Source organism: Vicia villosa, linkage group LG6 (genome assembly GCF_029867415.1).
Source record: "Vicia villosa cultivar HV-30 ecotype Madison, WI linkage group LG6, Vvil1.0, whole genome shotgun sequence".
Lineage (NCBI taxonomy): Eukaryota > Viridiplantae > Streptophyta > Magnoliopsida > Fabales > Fabaceae > Vicia > Vicia villosa.
Genome location: NC_081185.1, coordinates 109,671,005 through 109,691,643, shown reverse-complemented (window position 1 = coordinate 109,691,643; position 20,639 = coordinate 109,671,005). Strand labels below are relative to the sequence as shown.

The window sequence follows — 20,639 nt, the reverse complement described above, 5'->3', positions numbered from 1 at the left end:
TGTTTTTTGTATATGCAATAAGGACCAGAGGATTAGACAACACGATTGCTTCTAGGCAGCGTGATATAGCTGGAATTGCTGCAACGATAGCTTCTGCAAAGGTAGATGATGTTGAGGACTCACATATTCTGGTAGGAAGACTGCCCGACTAGTTATTATAAGAGGCAGATGGCGGCCGAGCAATTTCGTGCACCCCACAATATTCGATGTAGAGGATCTAGAAATGCTAAGGGATGAACCAGAGATCCTGATAATCAGTCGTTTCTTGAGGATGTCTATGCAACACATAAGGACTACAAGTGGATGGTGGTTGAGATAGAGGTGCCCCATCACTATGAGACTAGTGCTACAAATGATAAAAAGGTTACTCCTCGGTCGAATATTAAGGAGCCTGCTATGGGTGATATGGAGATTACTTTGCCTGCTATAGGTAATACAGAGGTTACTCCTCCGGTTGATGTAGAGGTTACCACTTTGGCTTCGACGGAGCTATCAGTACACGCAGATGAATGGTTTCTTGGAGGGCCTAATGTCCGTTTGGTGCTCATTGTATATGCCAATCATGTGGCATTCATATTATGACATATAGAGATATGTATATGTTATGTTGAACTTGACTTTATTATTAGTGATACGTTGAAAATAACTGATGTTTTTTTACTTTGTTTATTACAGGACCGAATGCCGCTGAAAGTGCCCACCTATGGAAGGAGCTGAAAAAGTTCTTAGATACCTCGATGTTCGCTGACGATGCTCGACAGTGAACTATTGACAACCTTTAACGAGCGATGGCATGGTAAGACATATTTCTTCCATCTTATGTTTGGCAAGATGATGATTACCTTGGATGATGTCTCCTCTCTATTCCACATTCTTCTGGAAGATAATTTCTTCATTGCTTCTCACACTAGCCAATAGCTAGCATGTATTACTGCTATATAAGGGTGGCAAAATGTCCCGACCTGCGGGTAAAGCCCGTTTTCCCCGCACTTTTTTATAAGGCGGGACAAGGTTTCAGGCCCGCTCTCTTTAATGTGTCTGCCCCATCCCGTCTTGTTTATTGCGGGCTTTGGCGGGCATGAGTTTTTATACAATTTTACTATTTTTATGCCTAAAAATTTCAATTCCCGAAATGCCTTTCTCGTCCCGCCCTCACTTTTTTGCGGGGCGGGACAAGCTTTTAGACCCGCACTCTCAAATATGCCCGCCCAACCTCGTTTTTTCGCGGGCTTTTGCGGGGAGGGCCTAAACGTGAAGGCATGTCCGTTTGCCACCCCTACTGCTATATATGACTTAACATTTATTGAGGAGCACATGATAAAGGAATGTGTGGTTAACAGGGTTACTCACTTTCGCCTATTTTGGCCATGGGATATGTACGGTGATTTAGTGCATTTGTCAATGTATTAGGCAACCGCTAGGGTATACAATCTACATCTTGTAGGATATACTATAATAGTGGATACATCTCATGTACATATCGATCTTAAGTATATGTGGCTGCTTAGTAGCCTTGTCCATGACAGTTGAGCATGAGGACATGTTACACCAATTGCGTTATATTCTAAACTTGGAGAGGCAATTGTCTTTGAGACTATGAAGCTTGCAAATTATATAAGTCTATTTCAAGTATGATTTTTTACTTATTAATTTGGTTCTTATTTATGACTTTTTTTTTTATTTGCAGATGTTCGTGAGGTTAATGTTGGATACACGAGCATTTCCCTTCTATTTATGATAGAAAAGTTATTCCTACCATTGTTGACTCCACATGGTCCAAGAGATAGAAGTGAAAGCACACTCACCTAGGCAATGTTCTGGAGTACAAGAAGAGGATTGATGCGTTGACTGTAGATTATGTCATCTGGACACCATACACAGATCATAGAGTACATCAGGATTTCAATGACACCTTACTTTTCTGGTTATTGTCGATAAGAGACCTTAGTAGCTAGACACTTACCTAAGAGGTGTCTGCGCTACTTTGGTATATCAAGGATACCCTATGAGCAATCCCTTCTATTCCATCAGAGGGCATTGAAAGATGTTTTTTTGGGTAACATCTTGATTATATCGTCCATAAATCTATAAATTGTCGCATCAAACTCGACCAGTCCTTTTGTTAGTTTACAGTGATATGTTCTCCACATAACCTTAAAGTCATCATCATTGTTCAACTCCATACGATCACATTTCACCCTTCCATCAATATCAATCCATGGTGTAAGAAACTCGATCTTACTCACCTTTCTATTCTCGATGTCGAGAAACATATTATTCAATTTGGATATCAGAACAGCGGGACATGTAATTTTCTCCGGGAGCCCAAAATCAACTAGAGGTTTCACTCTATTGAAGTACACACATGCCATAAACTAATACTGAGGCATTTTAAGATATTTTTTTTGTTAATAACACATGATATCTATTTATATAATTTTGGATTTATTATGAACCACACACAACTGTCAGTAAAATCTCAACCCATAAAATTACACTACCGAATTTTTTGCAGCTCCTTTAAAAGTCTGGTAAGTACATGAGGTGTTAAAAAACCCGATAAGTTTACTACCGAATTTTTCAAAGTTTTACAAAAATCCAGTACAACATGGTGGTTTTTTTAAAAATTGGTAAGTTTTTCCACACACCGATTTTAAAAAAACGGTATAAATGCATACCAAGCTTTATCCATACACTACTGAATTTTTGATAATTTTATTTGTTCTACCAGATTTTCCGTTCACACTTTTTTACTAAAATTTTGTCAAAAATAATATAGATATTATCAAAAATGGGGAGGGGGAGTAGGAAGTTAAATTTAGAGGTGACATGAAAAACTCTCTCATAATGAAGATATGGAGGAATCTACATGCCACCCTTATTTTTATACATGACACCCCATTTTCTTTTATTCCAAATTTACCCTTGGCGAGATACAAGTAATTTCCGATAAAGGCTGCAAATTTTCCGGTAAAGGCTGCAAAATTTCCGGTACAAGATACTAGATTTTTCAGTTATACTGAAATTTCCGGTGAAACATACAGGAAATTTTTGTTATAATGAAATTTCCGGTATACCGTATATTTCAAATTTCTATGGAGTACCGGAAATTTCATTCTAACTGAAATTTTCGGTATGTTTCAATATTAGTTTTTTTCAACGGTTGAGATTTTGCCAACAATTTTCAAGGGTCCTGGTTGCACCGACACATATGTGTGGTCTAGAATTCACCACCATTTGTATAAATAGAATTCATAACGGGAGGTGGAGATGAAGGCCTTGGAACATTATATGTTGCGCCAGGTGGTATGACCCAAGAGTGTGACACACTGTGGAACCACTCCAGGTATCCATCATGGCATTGGCCAGGCTGCTAAACCTCAACGGCTGTATCTGTGATCTCACGGAGGAGCTGATGATGTGACTCTAAAACCACCGATCAATGCTATCTACTAGAGCCTCTAGGATTGAACGTGGGATGCCCTGTCTATAACCATACTATAATAGACACCTCTCAGGTAAGTGTCTAGCCACATGGCTCTCCCATCTGACATACCCTTAATATAAGGAAGATACATCTAAAGGACGATGACGATGATGACCTGTATACGGTGTCCATATGACATCATCCAGCGTCAGAGGGTCCAACCTCCATTTGTACTCGATCAACCTTCCTGGAATGGCCTGCTTGGCCTTCCACCTCTTTGCACAAGGGTCAGCAGCCGTAACACGCTGGATCTTCCGCTCACAAATGTGAGGGAAGTGCTCGTATATCCAACACTGCATAAATTAACATCATCAAGCTCATATAAATTATAATAAAACACAAAAAACCATGTAAAAATTATAATATACCTATAACAAGCTCAGGTAACCAGCAAGTTGTCTGGTGTCAAGACGAGATGCAACATCAAGCACCGTGTACAACATCGTCGAAGCCGCCACTCCCCAAGCCCAACACGGTGTGTCAAAGGCGCTGAATAGAGAAAGATATCATACATCTATATAAACTCCAGACTTGTCCCAAAGAGAGTATACGCCACTAGATGTAGCATGTACGCCCTAGTGGAAGCCTGGTACCTCCCTGCATCCACAAGCTTATGATAAATCCTCCTCAACCAAGACATCCTAAGGTGAAAGCCCTGAATCTCACCAAACTCAGTCAACACCTTTGCCTCATCAACCTCCAACGTATCCACAACCATCTACATCGCCGTCGCATGAACTGGTGTGAAAAACGTACCCACAATTGGAAGGTGAAATAAGGTATCCACATCATCCAGAGTCACCGTTATTTCCCCATATGGAAGATGGAAGAATGATGTCTCCGGGTGCCACGTCTCAACAAAAGCTGATAACAGTGAGGCGTCCAACATCGTCAGGGAGCATCCAGCAAAGTCCATCAGATGGAAGTCCTCAACTATCTTCCTCACCTGCTCAGGCATCGGTCTCTCAGGGAAGTTTTTCAACTTCGACCTATGAGAAGCGACCTTCAACTCTGATCGTTTTTCACAAAAAATTACAATTAAAACAAATTATCAAAAGTCAAATTGCGTAAAAAAATTAATCACTTAAGCAATGTTACATACCTTGCCTTGCCATATCCTATAAGCGACATGGTCAGCGTATCCCGTCAACAACGACCTGTCAGAAGGTCCTTTGGGGAAAGCTCCACCAATGTGTATTGATGGCTCTGTAGATGCACCGGTGGTGGTGTCTGTCTCCTGCATCACCGCTCCTAACCTATCTGATCTTCAGCCACCTCAACCTCTACCTCAGCTACCGACTCCTCTACCTCAGTCACCGGCTCCCGAACCACAGCTACCGACTCCTCTACCTCGATCATCGACTCCCGAACCACTGCCACCTGCTCCCCAACCTCAGGCACCACATCCACAACCTCAACAACCTCACCTTGAACCACCTGCTCCTCCACAGTAGTGGATGCTCTACCAGTTCGACAGTGAGGTGTGCTGAACCCCCTCATTGCATGCTGCTCTGCCATCCGTTTCCGTTTAGAACTGGTTGGAGGAAGGCGTCCAACTCGTAACTCTGAGGCGGGCGCCTCATCAGCAGCTCTATCCGTGGTCTGTCTCGCAATAGAACCATCCTTGCCTCTGGTCCTCACTGCGAAATTTTAAAAATATAAAGAAATTAGCAATTTAAAAAAAAAAACAGAAATACCAAAAATTTCGAAATTTCCAGTATTATTATGGGTACCGGAAATTTTAAAATCCGGTATGAATATTAGTAAATGAATATACCAGAAATTTAGAAATTTCCAGTATATTCTACCGATTTTTTTTGAAATTTACGGTAGAATATACCAGAAATTTCACAAAAAATATCGTAAAACTTACTTGATTTCGCATGTATTATTATGGGTACCAGAAATTTAAAAATCCGGTATGAATATTAGTAAATGAATATATCAGAAATTTAGAAATTTTCGGTGTATTCTACCAGAAAATTTGAAATATACGGTATAATATACAGGAAATTTCACAAAAAATACCATAATACTTACTTGGTTTTGCAAAAATATGGTAATGATATTTGGTTGGGTATTTTGGTCTTTTGATAGATTAGTTTTACATCATCATCCAATAAAATTATAACATTCTACCATATCATATCAATCTTTTTAAATTAAAAATGTGACTTGGTTGGATACACGCGTCTAATTGATTAAGAGTGTAAAAGTATTTTATTTTACACGGTAAGTGCATACTCTATTTTCTCTTATAAATTATAGTTTTTAAAAAAATTAATTTTTTAATTATTACTTAGCAATGATAAATTTAACTGGAGTTTAACAACAATTACACATGTCACACAACTATTTGCAATTACAAGACTCTGTCACCATCATTTGATTTTTTATTTTATTTTAATTTTAAATTCCTTCCGTAGAGCTAACACTCTAACAGCGATTGAGTATTTGGTTCCGCACTCTTCTCACACTACACAGAACACACTCACTTCTCTCGCCACCGCAAAAAACCCCAAACCCCCACTTCCTCCGCTAGGGTTCCTCCCCTAACCAACATGAACACCGACGACGACATCTCCGCTCTCATCGACGACGAAATCTACGCCAATGGCGGCGACGACGAAAATCGCCCTAACCACCGTCAGATCATCAGCGCAGACCAATTCGACATCGAGGCCTACGCTAGCCTCTACTCCGGCCGCACCAAGATCTCCCGACTCCTCTTCATTGCCAAACACTGCGGCGAAAATTTGACGATGCAGTTGGACGCGCTTCGTATGGCCTTCGACGAAATCAAACAGGGAGAGGATACGTCACTCATGAGGGAAGTCGTTAACAAGATTAGTGGCCGTTTGGGACCTGACTATGCCGTAGACGACGCTTGGTATCTGAACATTAATAAAAAAGCAGAGCTGAAGAAGGAGAAACTCGAGACTGAGCTTAATTCCTTCAGGGTATACATTTTCTTCTATAGTTGTACATTTCTCAATTTTAGGTTTTTAGGTTTTGTTGTTTTCAATCTCTTAGGTCTAGTTCATTGTGCAATATGTATCTTTAATATTATTGATATTGGTTTTTTTGTTTGCTGTATTTTATTATATTTTTTTGAGTTTGATTTGAGATTATAGGTATTATATTTTTATTCATGTTGATTTCATTTTATTGTTTGCAGACTAACTTGATTAAAGAGAGTATAAGAATGGGGTACAATGATTTTGGAGATTTTTACTATGCTCATGGGCAATTAACGGAAGCTCTTAAGAATTACATTCGGACCCGAGATTATTGCACTACAATGAAGCACTGTATTCAGACGTGTATGTGTGCGATTCTGGTCAGCATTGAGATGGGTCAGTTTTCCCATATTAACAGCTATATTAGCAAGGCGGAACAGACAGTGGAACCCCTTGACACGGTAACAGTTGCAAAGCTGCGTTGTGCTGCGGGGTTATCAAATCTGTTTTCCAAAAAGTATAAGCTTGCTGCTCGAAAGGTTTGTTCAATGCTAGTATTTGTTTATTTCAATTGTGATTGTGACTGCATTTTCTTATGATAACATTTTGGTTTAAAGTTTCAAAGGCTGATGTATATTTTGAGCTAATGGGTTAGATCAGTGTTGCCATTGTGGGATGGTGGACTATGGCAGTGAGCCAATCCACATTATTCATGGTGTAACAAACAGCCTATTATGGCGGATGCATGGTAGGCAAGTTAAAACTTAAAGTAATTAAACATAATTTAAGCAAATGAAGGAAACATAGAAAAAGATGAAAACAAAGAATACATAATTAGAACAGAAAATGGTAGCATAAAAAAGTAAGAGAGCGGGCAGATGTTGTTACCCTAATTATTTTAGGGTTGGGTTTTAGTTTTAGCTCATTTTTTTACTGAGTAATTAGTTTGGGTCAGTAATACTAATCATAAAGCACTGAGGATTGAGAGCATTAGAAGAGACATTGGGGCTGTTCAGAAAGGTCCTGTCCACATGCAGAAGGTTTCCTTTCCAATGCTTCATTATGAAGCAAGCACTGTTGTTCTGAAGAAAGTGAAATAAAACTTGAGTCTTTATGCTGACAGAAACCCAGGTCTATTTCTATAGCCATCCATGGGGTCTCCTTTAACATGTTATATGACAAGTGTCTATATCCTGTTCAGTCCACTATATTGTTATGACTAACTGGCATCATCCTCTGGCCGTGGAGAGGAGGGACAAGAAAATTATTTGCTCTGCTATAGTTGGGGGCAATGAAAGAGTGAGTTACTTGGTAAAAGTTTGATCAAGCTGCGTGAGGATAATGCATTACTTGATTTTGATTATGGTTTGTTATGAATTACATATGTCTAGGATGTTAATTCTTCAATATATCTCATTTATTCAATATTATGACGCTGGTTTTGTCCCTGCTTGTGGTAGAAGTATACGGTGCAATGGTAATGATTGTGTGAATAGAGGTGGCATCTCATTCTCGTGTGGAAAATGTCCTGCGCTAATTGTTGCTAATTGTTATTTATTAAAAGTTAAGTCATTTTGATATTAGTGACCAGGACTATAATTGACCAAAAAAGAGAATACTGATTTTCACATTGTTCAAAGTCTCCTAATCTGTATAATCTATCATTTTCATTTTACATGTGATTGAAATCATTATGATCACTCGTATTAGTTATTGCATGAGATATACATTCTTTAAATAATATTAATTGTTGCACAAGGTATACAATCTCCCAATAGTTGAGGATTCAATATTATTTATCAATGATTGAATAGTGATAAAATGTTCACATTATTGTTTATAACTTTTTGGTGACTGTTTTCATTATCTAATTCAGTTTATAGAGACTAGCCCCGAACTAGGGAGTCACTATAATGAAGTGATTTCATCTCAAGATGTTGCTATGTATGGAGGACTTTGCGCACTTGCTACATTTGATCGGACAGAGTTAAAGGCATGTTCTCAGTTTATATTCTGCTTGTAAATGGCAATTATTAGACATTGATTATGTTGCCTCTCTGATTTAGTTTTCTTTTATTTGCAGAACAAAGTTATAGACAATACCGTCTTCAGGAATTTCTTAGAGTTAGTGCCTGAAGTAAGAGAACTTATAAATAATTTTTACGCAAGGTAAGTTGTTGCACTTTCTTTTTTCTCTGCTGAGTTATCTCCACTCATCACCTTCCTTTTTTCTTGCTTAAATGAATTAAAAATAGATTTATCAGTACCCTTCGCTTGGTAGAATTGGATTGCCTAGGATATGTAGTTTGTAATAATATATTGTGCCTAGCTTTATTTTTGTGAAAATGAGCATGGAATTAAGAATAATGAATTGAAGTGTATGCATGGAGAATAGTATTACACTATTACTTGACATTTGTTATGTGCTGCAATAAATTGACAAGTGTTATTTGTATGTTACGGACATCTTTAAATATAACAAGCGACATTATAGAACTGCAGATCCAAACTTAAAATTGTTTTTGCTGGTTGGCTATTTTTAATGATTGATTATTAGTGTAATACATTTATCCATGTCCTATGTAATTAGTGGGAATCTCTTGTGTTATTGAAGGGGTGGGGGTGGTGGTTATGGAAAATGCCGTTACTTGAACTTCATATCTGAACCCTGCGAGTTTGATTTGTATATCTTTTTTTCAAAGTATATTCTATGGTAGTATTGTTTTGGTGAAAAGGGGTTGGCTTCTTTTAAGATTTAGAAGTACATTATTTCACCACTTATAAATGACATGCTATTCAAACTGTTTTTTGTGCTTATCTCTCATCCAACTAATACCTTTTCTTCCTTTTTGGCAGCCGTTATGCAGTGTGTCTGGAGTACCTAGGGAACTTAAAATCAAACTTGTTACTGGACATACATTTGCATTCCCATGTTGAGACACTTTATGATCTAATCCGTCAGAAAGCTCTTATCCAGTATACACTCCCATTTGTGTCTGTTGATTTGAACATGATGGCTGATGCATTCAAGACAACTGCTGCTGGACTTCAAAAAGAACTCGGGACTTTGATTACTGATAATCAGATACAGGTTCTTTGGTTTCCTCAATTTTCCGTTGTCCAACCCAGTTTAATTATTAGTGAAATGCCTTTTAGTCTAAAAATTGCAGGTACCAGATAAGCATTGCTTATGTATCTAATTATGGTCTTGCAGGCGCGAATTGATTCACACAACAAGGTTATGTATGCACGACATGCAGATCAAAGGAAGGCCACCTTTCAAAGGGTTCTAGAAACTGGAAGAGAATTTGATCGAGATCTTCAGTCGATGTTCCTGAGATCCAGTATCCTCAAGTACGAAGCGAGTAGGTCAAGAGGTGGTAGGAGGCTGTGATCGTGAATTTATCTTATTAGGCCCAAGGTTTTTAGTTTTTTCATAGGCATTGACATAGATGAAGGTTCTATACTGAATTTAAAAGAATATTGCTTTGCATTCTTTGATTGTCCAGGCGGCAAACGTACATTTGTGCAGAACGTTAGACAATAGTATGGCGTACTTTTGTTTTGATTCACTTGGTGTACGCACACCTTTTGAGAATGGGTTGATATATATATATATATATATATATATATATATATATATATATATATATATATATATATATATATATTAAACTGAAAATATCATTAAAATAAAAGAGGAAAACATGTTACACAAGGGGGACCAAGCCAATACTCCTTAATAGCGAAGCCTAGGGGTACCATCCTTGTCTAAGAGGTAATCTTTAACTATAACAGAATGAACGTATGAAAATCAAGAGAATCTACCAATGGACAATCCTAAATCGTGAGAGTATACGCACTACAACAGAGCCAACGAGATCTAATCTTCTAAGGGATCATGCTTGAATCAGAAAATGCTTTCTTAAGGCCCAATTGTTTTGCTTTTTCAATGGCAACAATCGCTGCAAATAACTCGGCCATGGCTGCATCACCTTCTCCCAAGAAGTGGCAGAAACTTCCTATATGCACAACATCCTTATTATGGAAAATGCCACCACAAGCAATCAACGACGGTGTGCCTCTAGCAAGACCGTCCACATTTACCTTAATCCATCCTTTTGGGGGAGGACTCCAAAAAACATCCATCGTACGCAACAGCTTGCTCGGACTAATAGAAACATCAAAGCCCTTAAGGATAGTAAAGCTGATCATACTACTATTTGAACAACTATGAGTTGTGTTTCCCGCCATCCTGGCCCTTGAAATGATACTACTGATGCTTGATTTCCAGTGCAGAATTTTGTCATTGAATTTGCTCGAATTTCTCGCCCGCCAGACATAATAAAACACGTTGCAGATGCAAGACAAAGCGACATCTTTACCTTGAGGTGACCAACATGGTTTAATCAATTTCAAGCAGTCCTGCAAACCATTTATCATGCCATTGAAGTGAAGTTTCTGAACCAGCCAATTCCAAATGTTAGTGACATATTTGCATTGAAAGAAAATATGTGAAGTAGTTTCAATGTTATCTTGGCATAAAGAACACATAGAAGGAAGATGGAATCCTCTAACAGCCAAATGCTCATCAGTGAGCATTTTATCATAAGCTATTCTCCAAACGATCATGGACTGGGTTGGAGGCACACATTTATTCCAAGGAAAAGAGAAAAGAACCCTCGCAGGAAGATGTGTCTGGTAGAAATCATAGGCCAGCTTCAAGCTTAGATATCCATTTTCCACATTTTGCCAAATAATAGAATCTTCAATCTTTATATCTGGAATGACCATAGTCTCCACAAGAGTCCCCAAAATTGGATAAGCGGCAAGGACATTATCAGGTATGCACCATCTTTTGTCAACAATCCAGTCATTGACCATAACAGTCATGTTCTTGTGAAAAGTTTCTGGGATTTTGAATAAATTTGCCAAAGGAGCCTCTAACCAATGATCCAGCCAGAAGTTGATTTGTTTACCATCACCAATGATCCATTTTGAGTTATCTATCACAGTCTGATATTTGTCCTTGATACTGTTCCAAATTGAGGAGCTTATACGATAAGAAATTGGTCTTCTGCCTCGAAAACCCGAGCTGCTAACAGGAGAGACCAACATTTGTTTCCCTTTGCAAATTTCCAGAATAGATGTAACTTGGTGGCAGAGTTGAAGACCTCAAGAGATTTTAGACCAAGACCTCCTTCTTTCAAATTCTTACAACATTATTTCCAAGCAACAATCACTATTTTTTTCTGCTCCAAATTTCCACTCCAGATGAAGTTTCTTATCCAAGTTGTTATCTGCTTCATAAGGGTCCCAGGCCATCTATATACTGTAATGCAGTGCACCATCATGCTTTGAACAACTGATTTCACCAACTGAAGCCTTCCAGCCATGGATAGAAGACTAGCTTTCCAACTGGCCATTTTCAGCTTTATTTTATCTGCAACAAAAAGGAAGTGCACAGGTTTAGGTCTACTAACAAAAATAGGGGCCCCTAGATAAATGAAAGGAGGGCTGGCCATATTGAATCCTATTAAATCAGCTAAAGATTTAAATCTCTCCAAAGACATGCCACCTGTATAAATGAGATACTTGGCATTGTTACAAAATTGCCCAGAACAGTTGGCATATTCTTTTAAGAGATTAGCAATGGCATTTAGAGTTTATGACCCCCTCTACAAAATATCATTATATCATCAGCATACAAGGTGTGTGAAGGAACAAACACAGTCCTAGAGGCCTTTATGAGATTGATTTGATTGGTATTCACAAGATGAGATATGTCTATACTCAACACCTCTTTAGCCCGGCCGAAAAGTAGAGGATACAAAGGGCCCCCCTGCCTAACACCATTACTACATTTAAAATACCCAGCTTGCCTGCCATTAAATCCAATAGAAAGATTTGCAGAGTGTAAAATAGTGTGTCACACTATTTTACAACTAAGAGTGAATCCTATTGCAGAGTGTAAAATAGTGTGAATCCACCCACAAAAGCCTTAGATATGTCTATTTTCAGGGCAATATTACCACTGTAGCATTTATTATTTAGAATATTAATGGCCTCAGAAGTGAGGCAAATGCTATCTTTAATATCTCTACCAAGAACAAAACCATATTCAAACAAACTGCAAATTGAATTAATAAAGTTAAAAAAAAAACTGCACCAAATTAAATGTCTTTGAATAACTCTGCATTAATACTAATCGAATTTTAAATTCTTTTTAAAAAACCAAACTAAATTATGTATCTAAATTTGGGAACTTCCTACTCCCTCCCTTCCAAAATGATTCTTGTTTTAGCAAATAAAATTCATCTCTTTCAAAATGATTGTTTTTTTAGCAAATAAAATTTGTTTTAAAATGATTGTCATTTTCACTTTTCAACATTGTAATTTGTTAATTATTCTCACTTTTCAATATAGAATGTAGAAGTGATTACTTTTTCAATTATGTTTTTTAATTATTACTCTTTACACTACTCTCAACATTTTAATATAACTAATGGGTAACGCTAATTTGTGCCCCAAAGGCACAAGTTAAGAAATCCACTTTTTTTTTAAACCAAAAGAAAGTATATATTAAAACAAAAAGGGATTACAAGAACACAAGGGGGAACCAAACCAAAACCCCTTAATGAAGAAATCTAAGTCTAGGGGTACCATCCTTGTCAAGAAAGAATTTCCTACGAATATTCGGAACAATGTGAGAGAACCAAGTAAAATTTATAAGTTTAAGACCTAAACTAGTCAAGATATCGACACAAAAATTGGCTTCTCTATAAATATGAGTGATCATGAAATCTATTGAAAGCGTGTAAGACCGACACTTAAGCCAATGAGACTTGATAATCCAAGGCACTAAGTTAGAGTTAGAGAATGCATTAACAACAATGATGAAATCCGATTCAAGCCATACCTTCTGTCATCCGTAGTCTTGGGCTTTCTCAATAGCCACCATAACAGCACCAAACTCCGCCAACTCCGCTATCCATTCCCCCAAGAAATTGCAAAAGCTTCCAAGATGATCACCCCTGTGGTCTCTAAATATACCCACACAAGAGCTAAGAGAGGGGGAACCGGTAGCCACCCCATCAATGTTTCCTTTTATCCATCCCACCGGCGGAGGAGACCTTAACACCTCAATGTAACGGATAGTTCTAGACGGATTTATCCTGATATCAAATCTTTTGAGTAGAGAGAAATTTATCATAGAAGAGTTAGAGGATTTTTTCGTATTATTACCAACCATCTTGGCCATCGCACGGATATTAATAATACAGATTTTCCAATGTGTGACCTTATCTTCAAACCTCGCCAGGTTTCTAGCTTTCCAAACTTGCACGAAAACATTGATAATGCAAGCCGTAAGAACCACCCCTGCCTGAGGATAGCTGCTGGAAGTGACCATGTCATAGCAGTCCTTAATAGATAGGAACTACATATGAGTGTCAATAACTCCTTTAAGCCAGTCCCATATTTTTCGAACATAAACGCAATCAAAGAAAATGTGCTGAGAAGTTTCCTGGTTTGAATTACAGAGATGGCAGATAGAGGGAAAAGCAAAACCATGAATCGACATATTCTCATCCGTCGAGATTTTGTTATTGATAAGACACCACATAATCATAGATTGAGAAGGAGGAACATTCGGATTCCATTGAAATATTTTCCACAAGGCTGCCGGCGTTGAAGATTGAAAGAACCTGTAAGCAGTTTTGGGATTTAAATGACCATGAGCTAGCTCCTTCCAGATCAGATCGTCCTCCGCCACAATAAGGGGAAGATTAATATTTTTTATCCTCTCAAGGAGACTAGGAAAAGCTGTGATTACATTATCATGAAAGCTCCAATTATTATTATTATCAACATAGTCGCAGATTTTCGAGGTGAGGTGTCGGTGGAAGACCTTTGGAATATTGAAAATATTCACCAATGAGTCTCCGAGCCAATTATCCAGCCAAAAGAAAGTGGATTTTCCATTGCCGATAACCCGCTGGGAGTTCTCCAACACAATATTAACAGAGCCTTTGATGCTACTCCAGATGGAGGAACTGGTGAAATAATTGATGAAATTGTTGTTTCTTCAAACTTTGGAAGCCAATAACAGAGCCCAGTCTTGTTTGTTTCTCAAGAAATTCCAACAAAGAAGAGCATTAGAAGCTGTATTAAAATTCCTAAGAGATTTAATACCTAAACCTCCCTCTTTAAGATCTTTGCAACAAATTTTCCAAGCTACCGTAACTAACTTTTTCTTATCCAAATTACCACTCCAAATGAAATTGCGCATCCATGTATCGATATTTTTGATAATGCTAGCCGGCCAATTGTATACAGTCATACAATGAATCATCATATTGTGAATGACGACTTTCACCAATTGGACTCTTCCCGCCATGGATAACAAACTGGCTTTCCAAGCCGCAAGCTTCATACGAATTATGTCCGCCACAAATTGAAAATGAGAAGCATTCGGCCGGCCAATGAAGATTGGAGCCCCGAGATATATGAACGGGGGAAAGACAATAGAGAATCCCAGCAAATCCGCTAATCTTTGATGTCTAGCAAGAGGTATCCCACCTGCAAAAATAAGGGATTTAGCAAAGTTACAAAATTGTCCAGAATAAGAAGCATAATCATGTAAGTGTTGGTGCACAATGAATAAAGATGATGACAAAGAGAATAATAGAATAACGGCGCAAAAGAGATGAGAGAATAAATGTTGTATTCTACTATTAATGATATCTATTACAAGGCTATTTATAGAAAAAGAAAATCTTGCCACATAAGCCCTAAAACAGTAAACTTAGTGAACAAGTCTAAGGTACAAACAGTACAGTACTACAAAATACTAAAGTACCTTTACTACTAAACAGCTAAGCTAATGGGACCCAAAAGATAAAATCTTCTGGTCAACAACATCTTCTGAGTAACCATCAGAAGATCAGCTCACATCAGAACTTCTGATGCTCATCTTCTGAATATTGAATTACTCTTCAATAGTAAGAAAGCATCAATGGCGGTTAGAGATTTATGGTCCCCTCGAAAAAAAATCATAATGTCATCCGCATGTAGTCCTTAATATTTCTACCATGAACGAATCCTTTTTGCTCAGGAGAAATTAAGGAAGAAAGGATGGAAGAAAGTCTGTTAGCGAGAATCTTAGTGATGATCTTGTGTTTAAAATTTGCCAGCGCTATAGGCCTAAACTAATTCAAAGAACACGCAGAGTTAGTGTTAGGAATAAGAACAATGGTGTTCGTATTGTAGTTAGAAGGAATCCAGCTCTGCAATAAGAATGAACAAACTGCATTAATGACATCAATTTTTATAACATCCCACTTATTCAAACTTTGTTTTGAAAAAATAATTAAAAAAAAAAATAAAATTATGAGACGGAGGGAGTACTATTTCTTAACTTGTGCTCCTAGGACACAAGTTAGCATTATCTTATGACTAATTTAGTAAAACTGAAATATTTTATATTATATTTTTTAATTTGTGTGAAATTTTTTTAAGCAGCAGTCATTTTAAAACGGATGTAATAAAATATAAATTTGTATGAAAATTATTTAAACTACAGTGATATTTAAACGGGATAGTATGATATATAAGGCTTCTTTCACCCTCAGTGTCAAATTCATCTTCATGAGAAAGTTTTTCAATGATGTGAACATCTCTTTGATTCATAAACTCTTCTCTCAATGAATTCATTTGAGTGTTCAATCATTCTTGAGTATGCAATATTTCTGAGTGTTATAAAAGAAACGGTTCTAGGGGAAGGTGGGTTTATTTCACTTTTACTCATGATTTCAACAATAGTTCAAGTGTCACAATAATCAAACAAATAAGAAGAAAACCATAATAATAATAATAATAATAATAATAATAATAATAATAATAATAATAATAATAATAATAATATTAATAAGATAATTAAAAAAAAACCTCACCACTTATTAAGTGTTTACATTCGAAAAATATATCACCTATATATATCACTCAATGATGACCTTTTCTATAATATTCACATTTTGTCTTTTTCCACTCACTAATGCAACTCTTTAGGTTTTTAAAATAATCAAATAAATCTCAATTAAATATGTGATAAACCTCTAACAAATGGGACAAAACACAGGTGAAAGTTATAATTCAAGAGGTCAAACTCAAACAAGACAAGAGAAATTTACAGGACAAAGCCAAATAATTTAAAAGATAATCAAGAGAAGAAGAAAATAAAATAAAATAAAATAAAGAAAGACAGACTCAAATAGATTATTGAGGAAACAACTCAATAAATATTGAAATTAATGACACATATACATAGATTATAATCTGATATATGTTTAATTAATTTTATATAAATTTAAGTTGAACATTAAATTTAAATTTAAAAATAATATTTAAAATTAGAAATCAGTATAAAATAATTCTAGATCTTTAAAATTGATTTTCCCTTTTAAAAAGCTAAATTAACAACTCATTCTTTTAAACCCAACATGAATCTTGTCATAGTTATGATTAGAATAATCCAAAACCAGATCAGGAGGATAACCAGATCCTGCACCGTCCTCTCTATTCTTTCACATCTCACTCTTAAATCCTGTCTCATTCCCGCATCCAAAAACAAAACCACCAACAACAACACTTCATAACAAAAAAAATCACACTCATACACACTGAAATCAATCTATAAACTCTGCATTATTCAATCACAGAATTTCATAAACACCCTTTTGATTCCCTCCATAAAAAAAAAAAAAAAACCGATTTTGACATCAAAACCGAATACCCAAATGGCTTATTAATCAGATCCATCTTCTTCCTCAAAATGGGTCACCCCAATTTCCCACCTTGGAAGCGCACAAACACGCGTCAATGGCGTCTCCTAGACCTCATTTCTATTGCTTTCTTTTCCTTACTCTTTCTCTTCTTTGTTCTCTTTTACACCACCCTTGGTGGCCGCCGGGTAGTCGGTCCATCCACCGTCGACCCGCAACAGCACATTCGCCTTGTGGTGGCGATTGAGGAGGGGATGGCGAACGGGCAGATCATCGAGGCTTGTCCTGCAAGTGAGGCGGACCACATGCCGTGTGAGGATCCTAGGAGGAATAGTCAGCTCAGTAGGGAGATGAATTACTATAGGGAGAGACATTGTCCTCTGCCGGAGGAGACAGCGCTATGCTTGATTCCGCCGCCTAAGGGGTACCGGATCCCTGTGCCGTGGCCAGAAAGCATGCATAAGGTTTAGTGTTAATTCATTGCTTTGTTTAGATATTGTTAAAAGTATGTAAAGTTGCTAATGTTTGTTTGCTTGTTATGTTTGGATGAACCATGAGTTTTGCAAAATGACAATGGCATTGTGATTATCTATCTCTATTAAAGTACTTATAATCTATGAAGCACAGACACAAGAAACACGACAATAACATTGAGACTGATCCATAGACACCAGTAATAATTTTAATAAATGAATAAATTAAACGTAATCACAAGTATCAGTATTGATTTCGGACACTAACACTACAACGACACCTTTTTTCAGATGTGTCTATGTTATGTACAGAGCTAATAATATATTTTGTGCAGATTTGGCATAGCAACATGCCACACAACAAGATTGCTGACAGGAAAGGTCACCAAGGATGGATGAAACGAGAAGGTCAACACTTTTTATTCCCTGGCGGTGGTACGATGTTTCCAGATGGAGCAGAGCAATATATCCAAAAACTCAGTCAATACATTCCCATAAAGGGAGGTTCTCTGAGGACTGCACTTGACATGGGGTGTGGGGTAAGAGATGTTTTCCTGTTTCCCTTTTAGACCTTACCACAGTTTTATCCAGTGTCCGTTTCTTGATTCATGCTTCGTAGGAATTTATCACCGCTTAACAATCAAATGCATACCATTTTTATACAGGTTGCTAGTTTTGGAGGATATTTACTAGCTCAAAACATTTTAGCCATGTCTTTTGCTCCAAGAGATTCACATAAATCACAGATACAATTTGCCTTGGAAAGAGGCATACCGGCTTTTGTTGCTATGCTTGGCACTCGAAGACTACCATTTCCTGCATTTGGGTTTGACTTAGTTCACTGTTCTCGGTGTTTGATCCCGTTTACGGCTTACAGTAAGTTCTACATCATGGCTCATTTATGTGTATATCCTCAAATATTCTATGCTTGTCACCTCATTATGCAAAAATTTACCATGCAGATGCAACTTATTTCCTTGAAGTGGATAGATTACTTCGTCCTGGTGGATATCTAGTCATCTCCGGTCCGCCTGTTCGGTGGGCCAAACAGGAAAAAGAATGGTCAGATCTTCAGGCTGTTGCAAAAGCCTTGTGTTATGAACAGATTACTGTAGATGGTAACACTGCAATCTGGAAGAAACCGTCCGGAGATTCGTGTCTTCCCAACAAAAATGAATTTGGTCTCGAGTTATGTGATGATTCCGGTGACTTAAGTCAAGCTTGGTAATTTCCAGCATACTATTGCTAGTTCGAGTTATTTTTCTGTTTATTATCTTTGCATCTCTTCTTGTCTAGTTAATTCTAACATTGTTAAAATATCTCTTATTAATTACTTTGAATTGTGAAACTAAGTTGATCAATTTTGTAGGTATTTTAAATTGAAGAAATGTGTAAGTAGTTCATCGTCTATCAAAGGAGATTATGCAGTTGGAACAATTCCAAAATGGCCAAAGAGGCTAACTGCCGCACCTTCAAGATCCACTCTCCTGAAAACCGGTGTTGATGTATACGAGGGTGACACTAAGCAGTGGGCGAGGAGGGTTGCACACTATAAAAGCTCTCTGAACATAAAGTTGGGGACTTCATCGATACGCAACGTCATGGACATGAATGCATTGTACGGGGGTTTTGCAGCTGCCTTAAAATCTGATCCTGTGTGGGTAATGAATGTAGTTCCAGCTCAAATGCCACCTACTCTTGATGCGATCTTTGACAGAGGCCTTATTGGGGTCTATCATGATTGGTGAGTTTTTGCCTAAAGTTCCCCTTTTTCTTTGTTGGCATGATTTAAAAATAAGACATGTTGTGGAAATTTCATATATTGCAATGATAATGGATATATTTTTTCGGTTATAATGTTCGCAGGTGTGAACCTTTTTCAACATACCCTCGAACTTATGATTTGATCCATGTGGCTAGCATTGAGTCACTTATTAACGATCCAGCTTCTGGTAAAAGCAGGTATTTTTCTTTTTTAACTGCTAATCTGATATCACATCCACCGGTATCCTAAGCTCTTAATCTATCGATTTAAGAAATCTTTTTACTGGATCAAAACCTGTTACTTTACAGATCTCGATGAATTGATCGAATTCCTAGATAAAAATCTTTACCCATTTTCACAACTTCATTTCAGATGTAACATTGTTGATTTGATGGTGGAAATTGACCGCATATTGCGGCCAGAGGGAACTGTTGTGGTGAGCGATGCACCTGAAGTAATCGACAAAGTAGCTCGCATAGCTCATTCAGTGAGGTGGAAGCCGACCATTTACGATAAAGAACCTGACTCACAAGGCAGAGAGAAAATTCTAGTTTTGACCAAGACCTTTTGGAAGCTCTAATTCGCCATTCCAGTGACAGATGTATAATTTGGTAAATTCCCTTCATTGTTCAGTGATGGTGTCAAAGATATACCTTTCTTTGCATCAAAGAGAAGCAGTTTTCTAACTTGTTCAATATCCATATAAAGAAGACATTAAGGTTAGAATTGGTAAAAATGGGAAAAAACTTGTGCAGTTTTAAGTGGAGAGCATAAATCAGTGTTAATTATATTTTCTCTTAGCTTCATGGATGAATTGTAATTCAATTTTTTTTTATATATAACATTACTTATTCATTGAGAAACAGAGTTATCCATGAATCTAATCCAGTTATATATTTCACAGTTTTTGTTCTTTCTATTTTTCCCCCCTTAGTGTACATGATCCCATAGTTTTATTCTCTCTAACCATTACAGATCAAGTGAAGTTTTAGTAATTTATCAAAAAAATAAAGAAGTGAAGTTTTTTTGTAAATATTTAATATTGGGTGAGTTTTATGTGAGTATCACTACTTAAGGAACTCACATGATTTAGTTATTTCCTCATGAATTTTATGTGTACATTTTCCCGTTACATTACGTCTCTTTCTGCCACTCACACATTAGAGTACACAC

At 37.1% G+C, this 20,639-nt stretch overlaps 2 protein-coding genes across 2 annotated transcripts; both read left to right on the top strand.

Moving 5' to 3' along the window:
- Nucleotides 1-5,929: 5,929 nt before the first annotated feature.
- On the top strand, nt 5,930-10,035 carry LOC131609555 (COP9 signalosome complex subunit 1-like). Its single transcript, XM_058881270.1, has 6 exons — nt 5,930-6,447; nt 6,666-6,986; nt 8,324-8,440; nt 8,531-8,616; nt 9,304-9,538; nt 9,662-10,035. Exons 1-6 carry the CDS (start codon nt 6,049-6,051, stop codon nt 9,839-9,841), a joined length of 1,338 nt encoding a protein of 445 aa, XP_058737253.1. The 5' UTR covers nt 5,930-6,048; the 3' UTR covers nt 9,842-10,035.
- Nucleotides 10,036-16,927: 6,892 nt separating this feature from the next.
- LOC131612072 (probable pectin methyltransferase QUA3) lies at nt 16,928-20,374 on the top strand. Its single transcript, XM_058883887.1, has 7 exons — nt 16,928-17,692; nt 18,037-18,240; nt 18,367-18,577; nt 18,664-18,925; nt 19,071-19,445; nt 19,568-19,663; nt 19,839-20,374. The coding sequence occupies exons 1-7, from the start codon at nt 17,279-17,281 to the stop codon at nt 20,044-20,046; spliced, it is 1,770 nt and encodes a 589-aa protein (XP_058739870.1). The 5' UTR covers nt 16,928-17,278; the 3' UTR covers nt 20,047-20,374.
- Nucleotides 20,375-20,639: the final 265 nt, after the last annotated feature.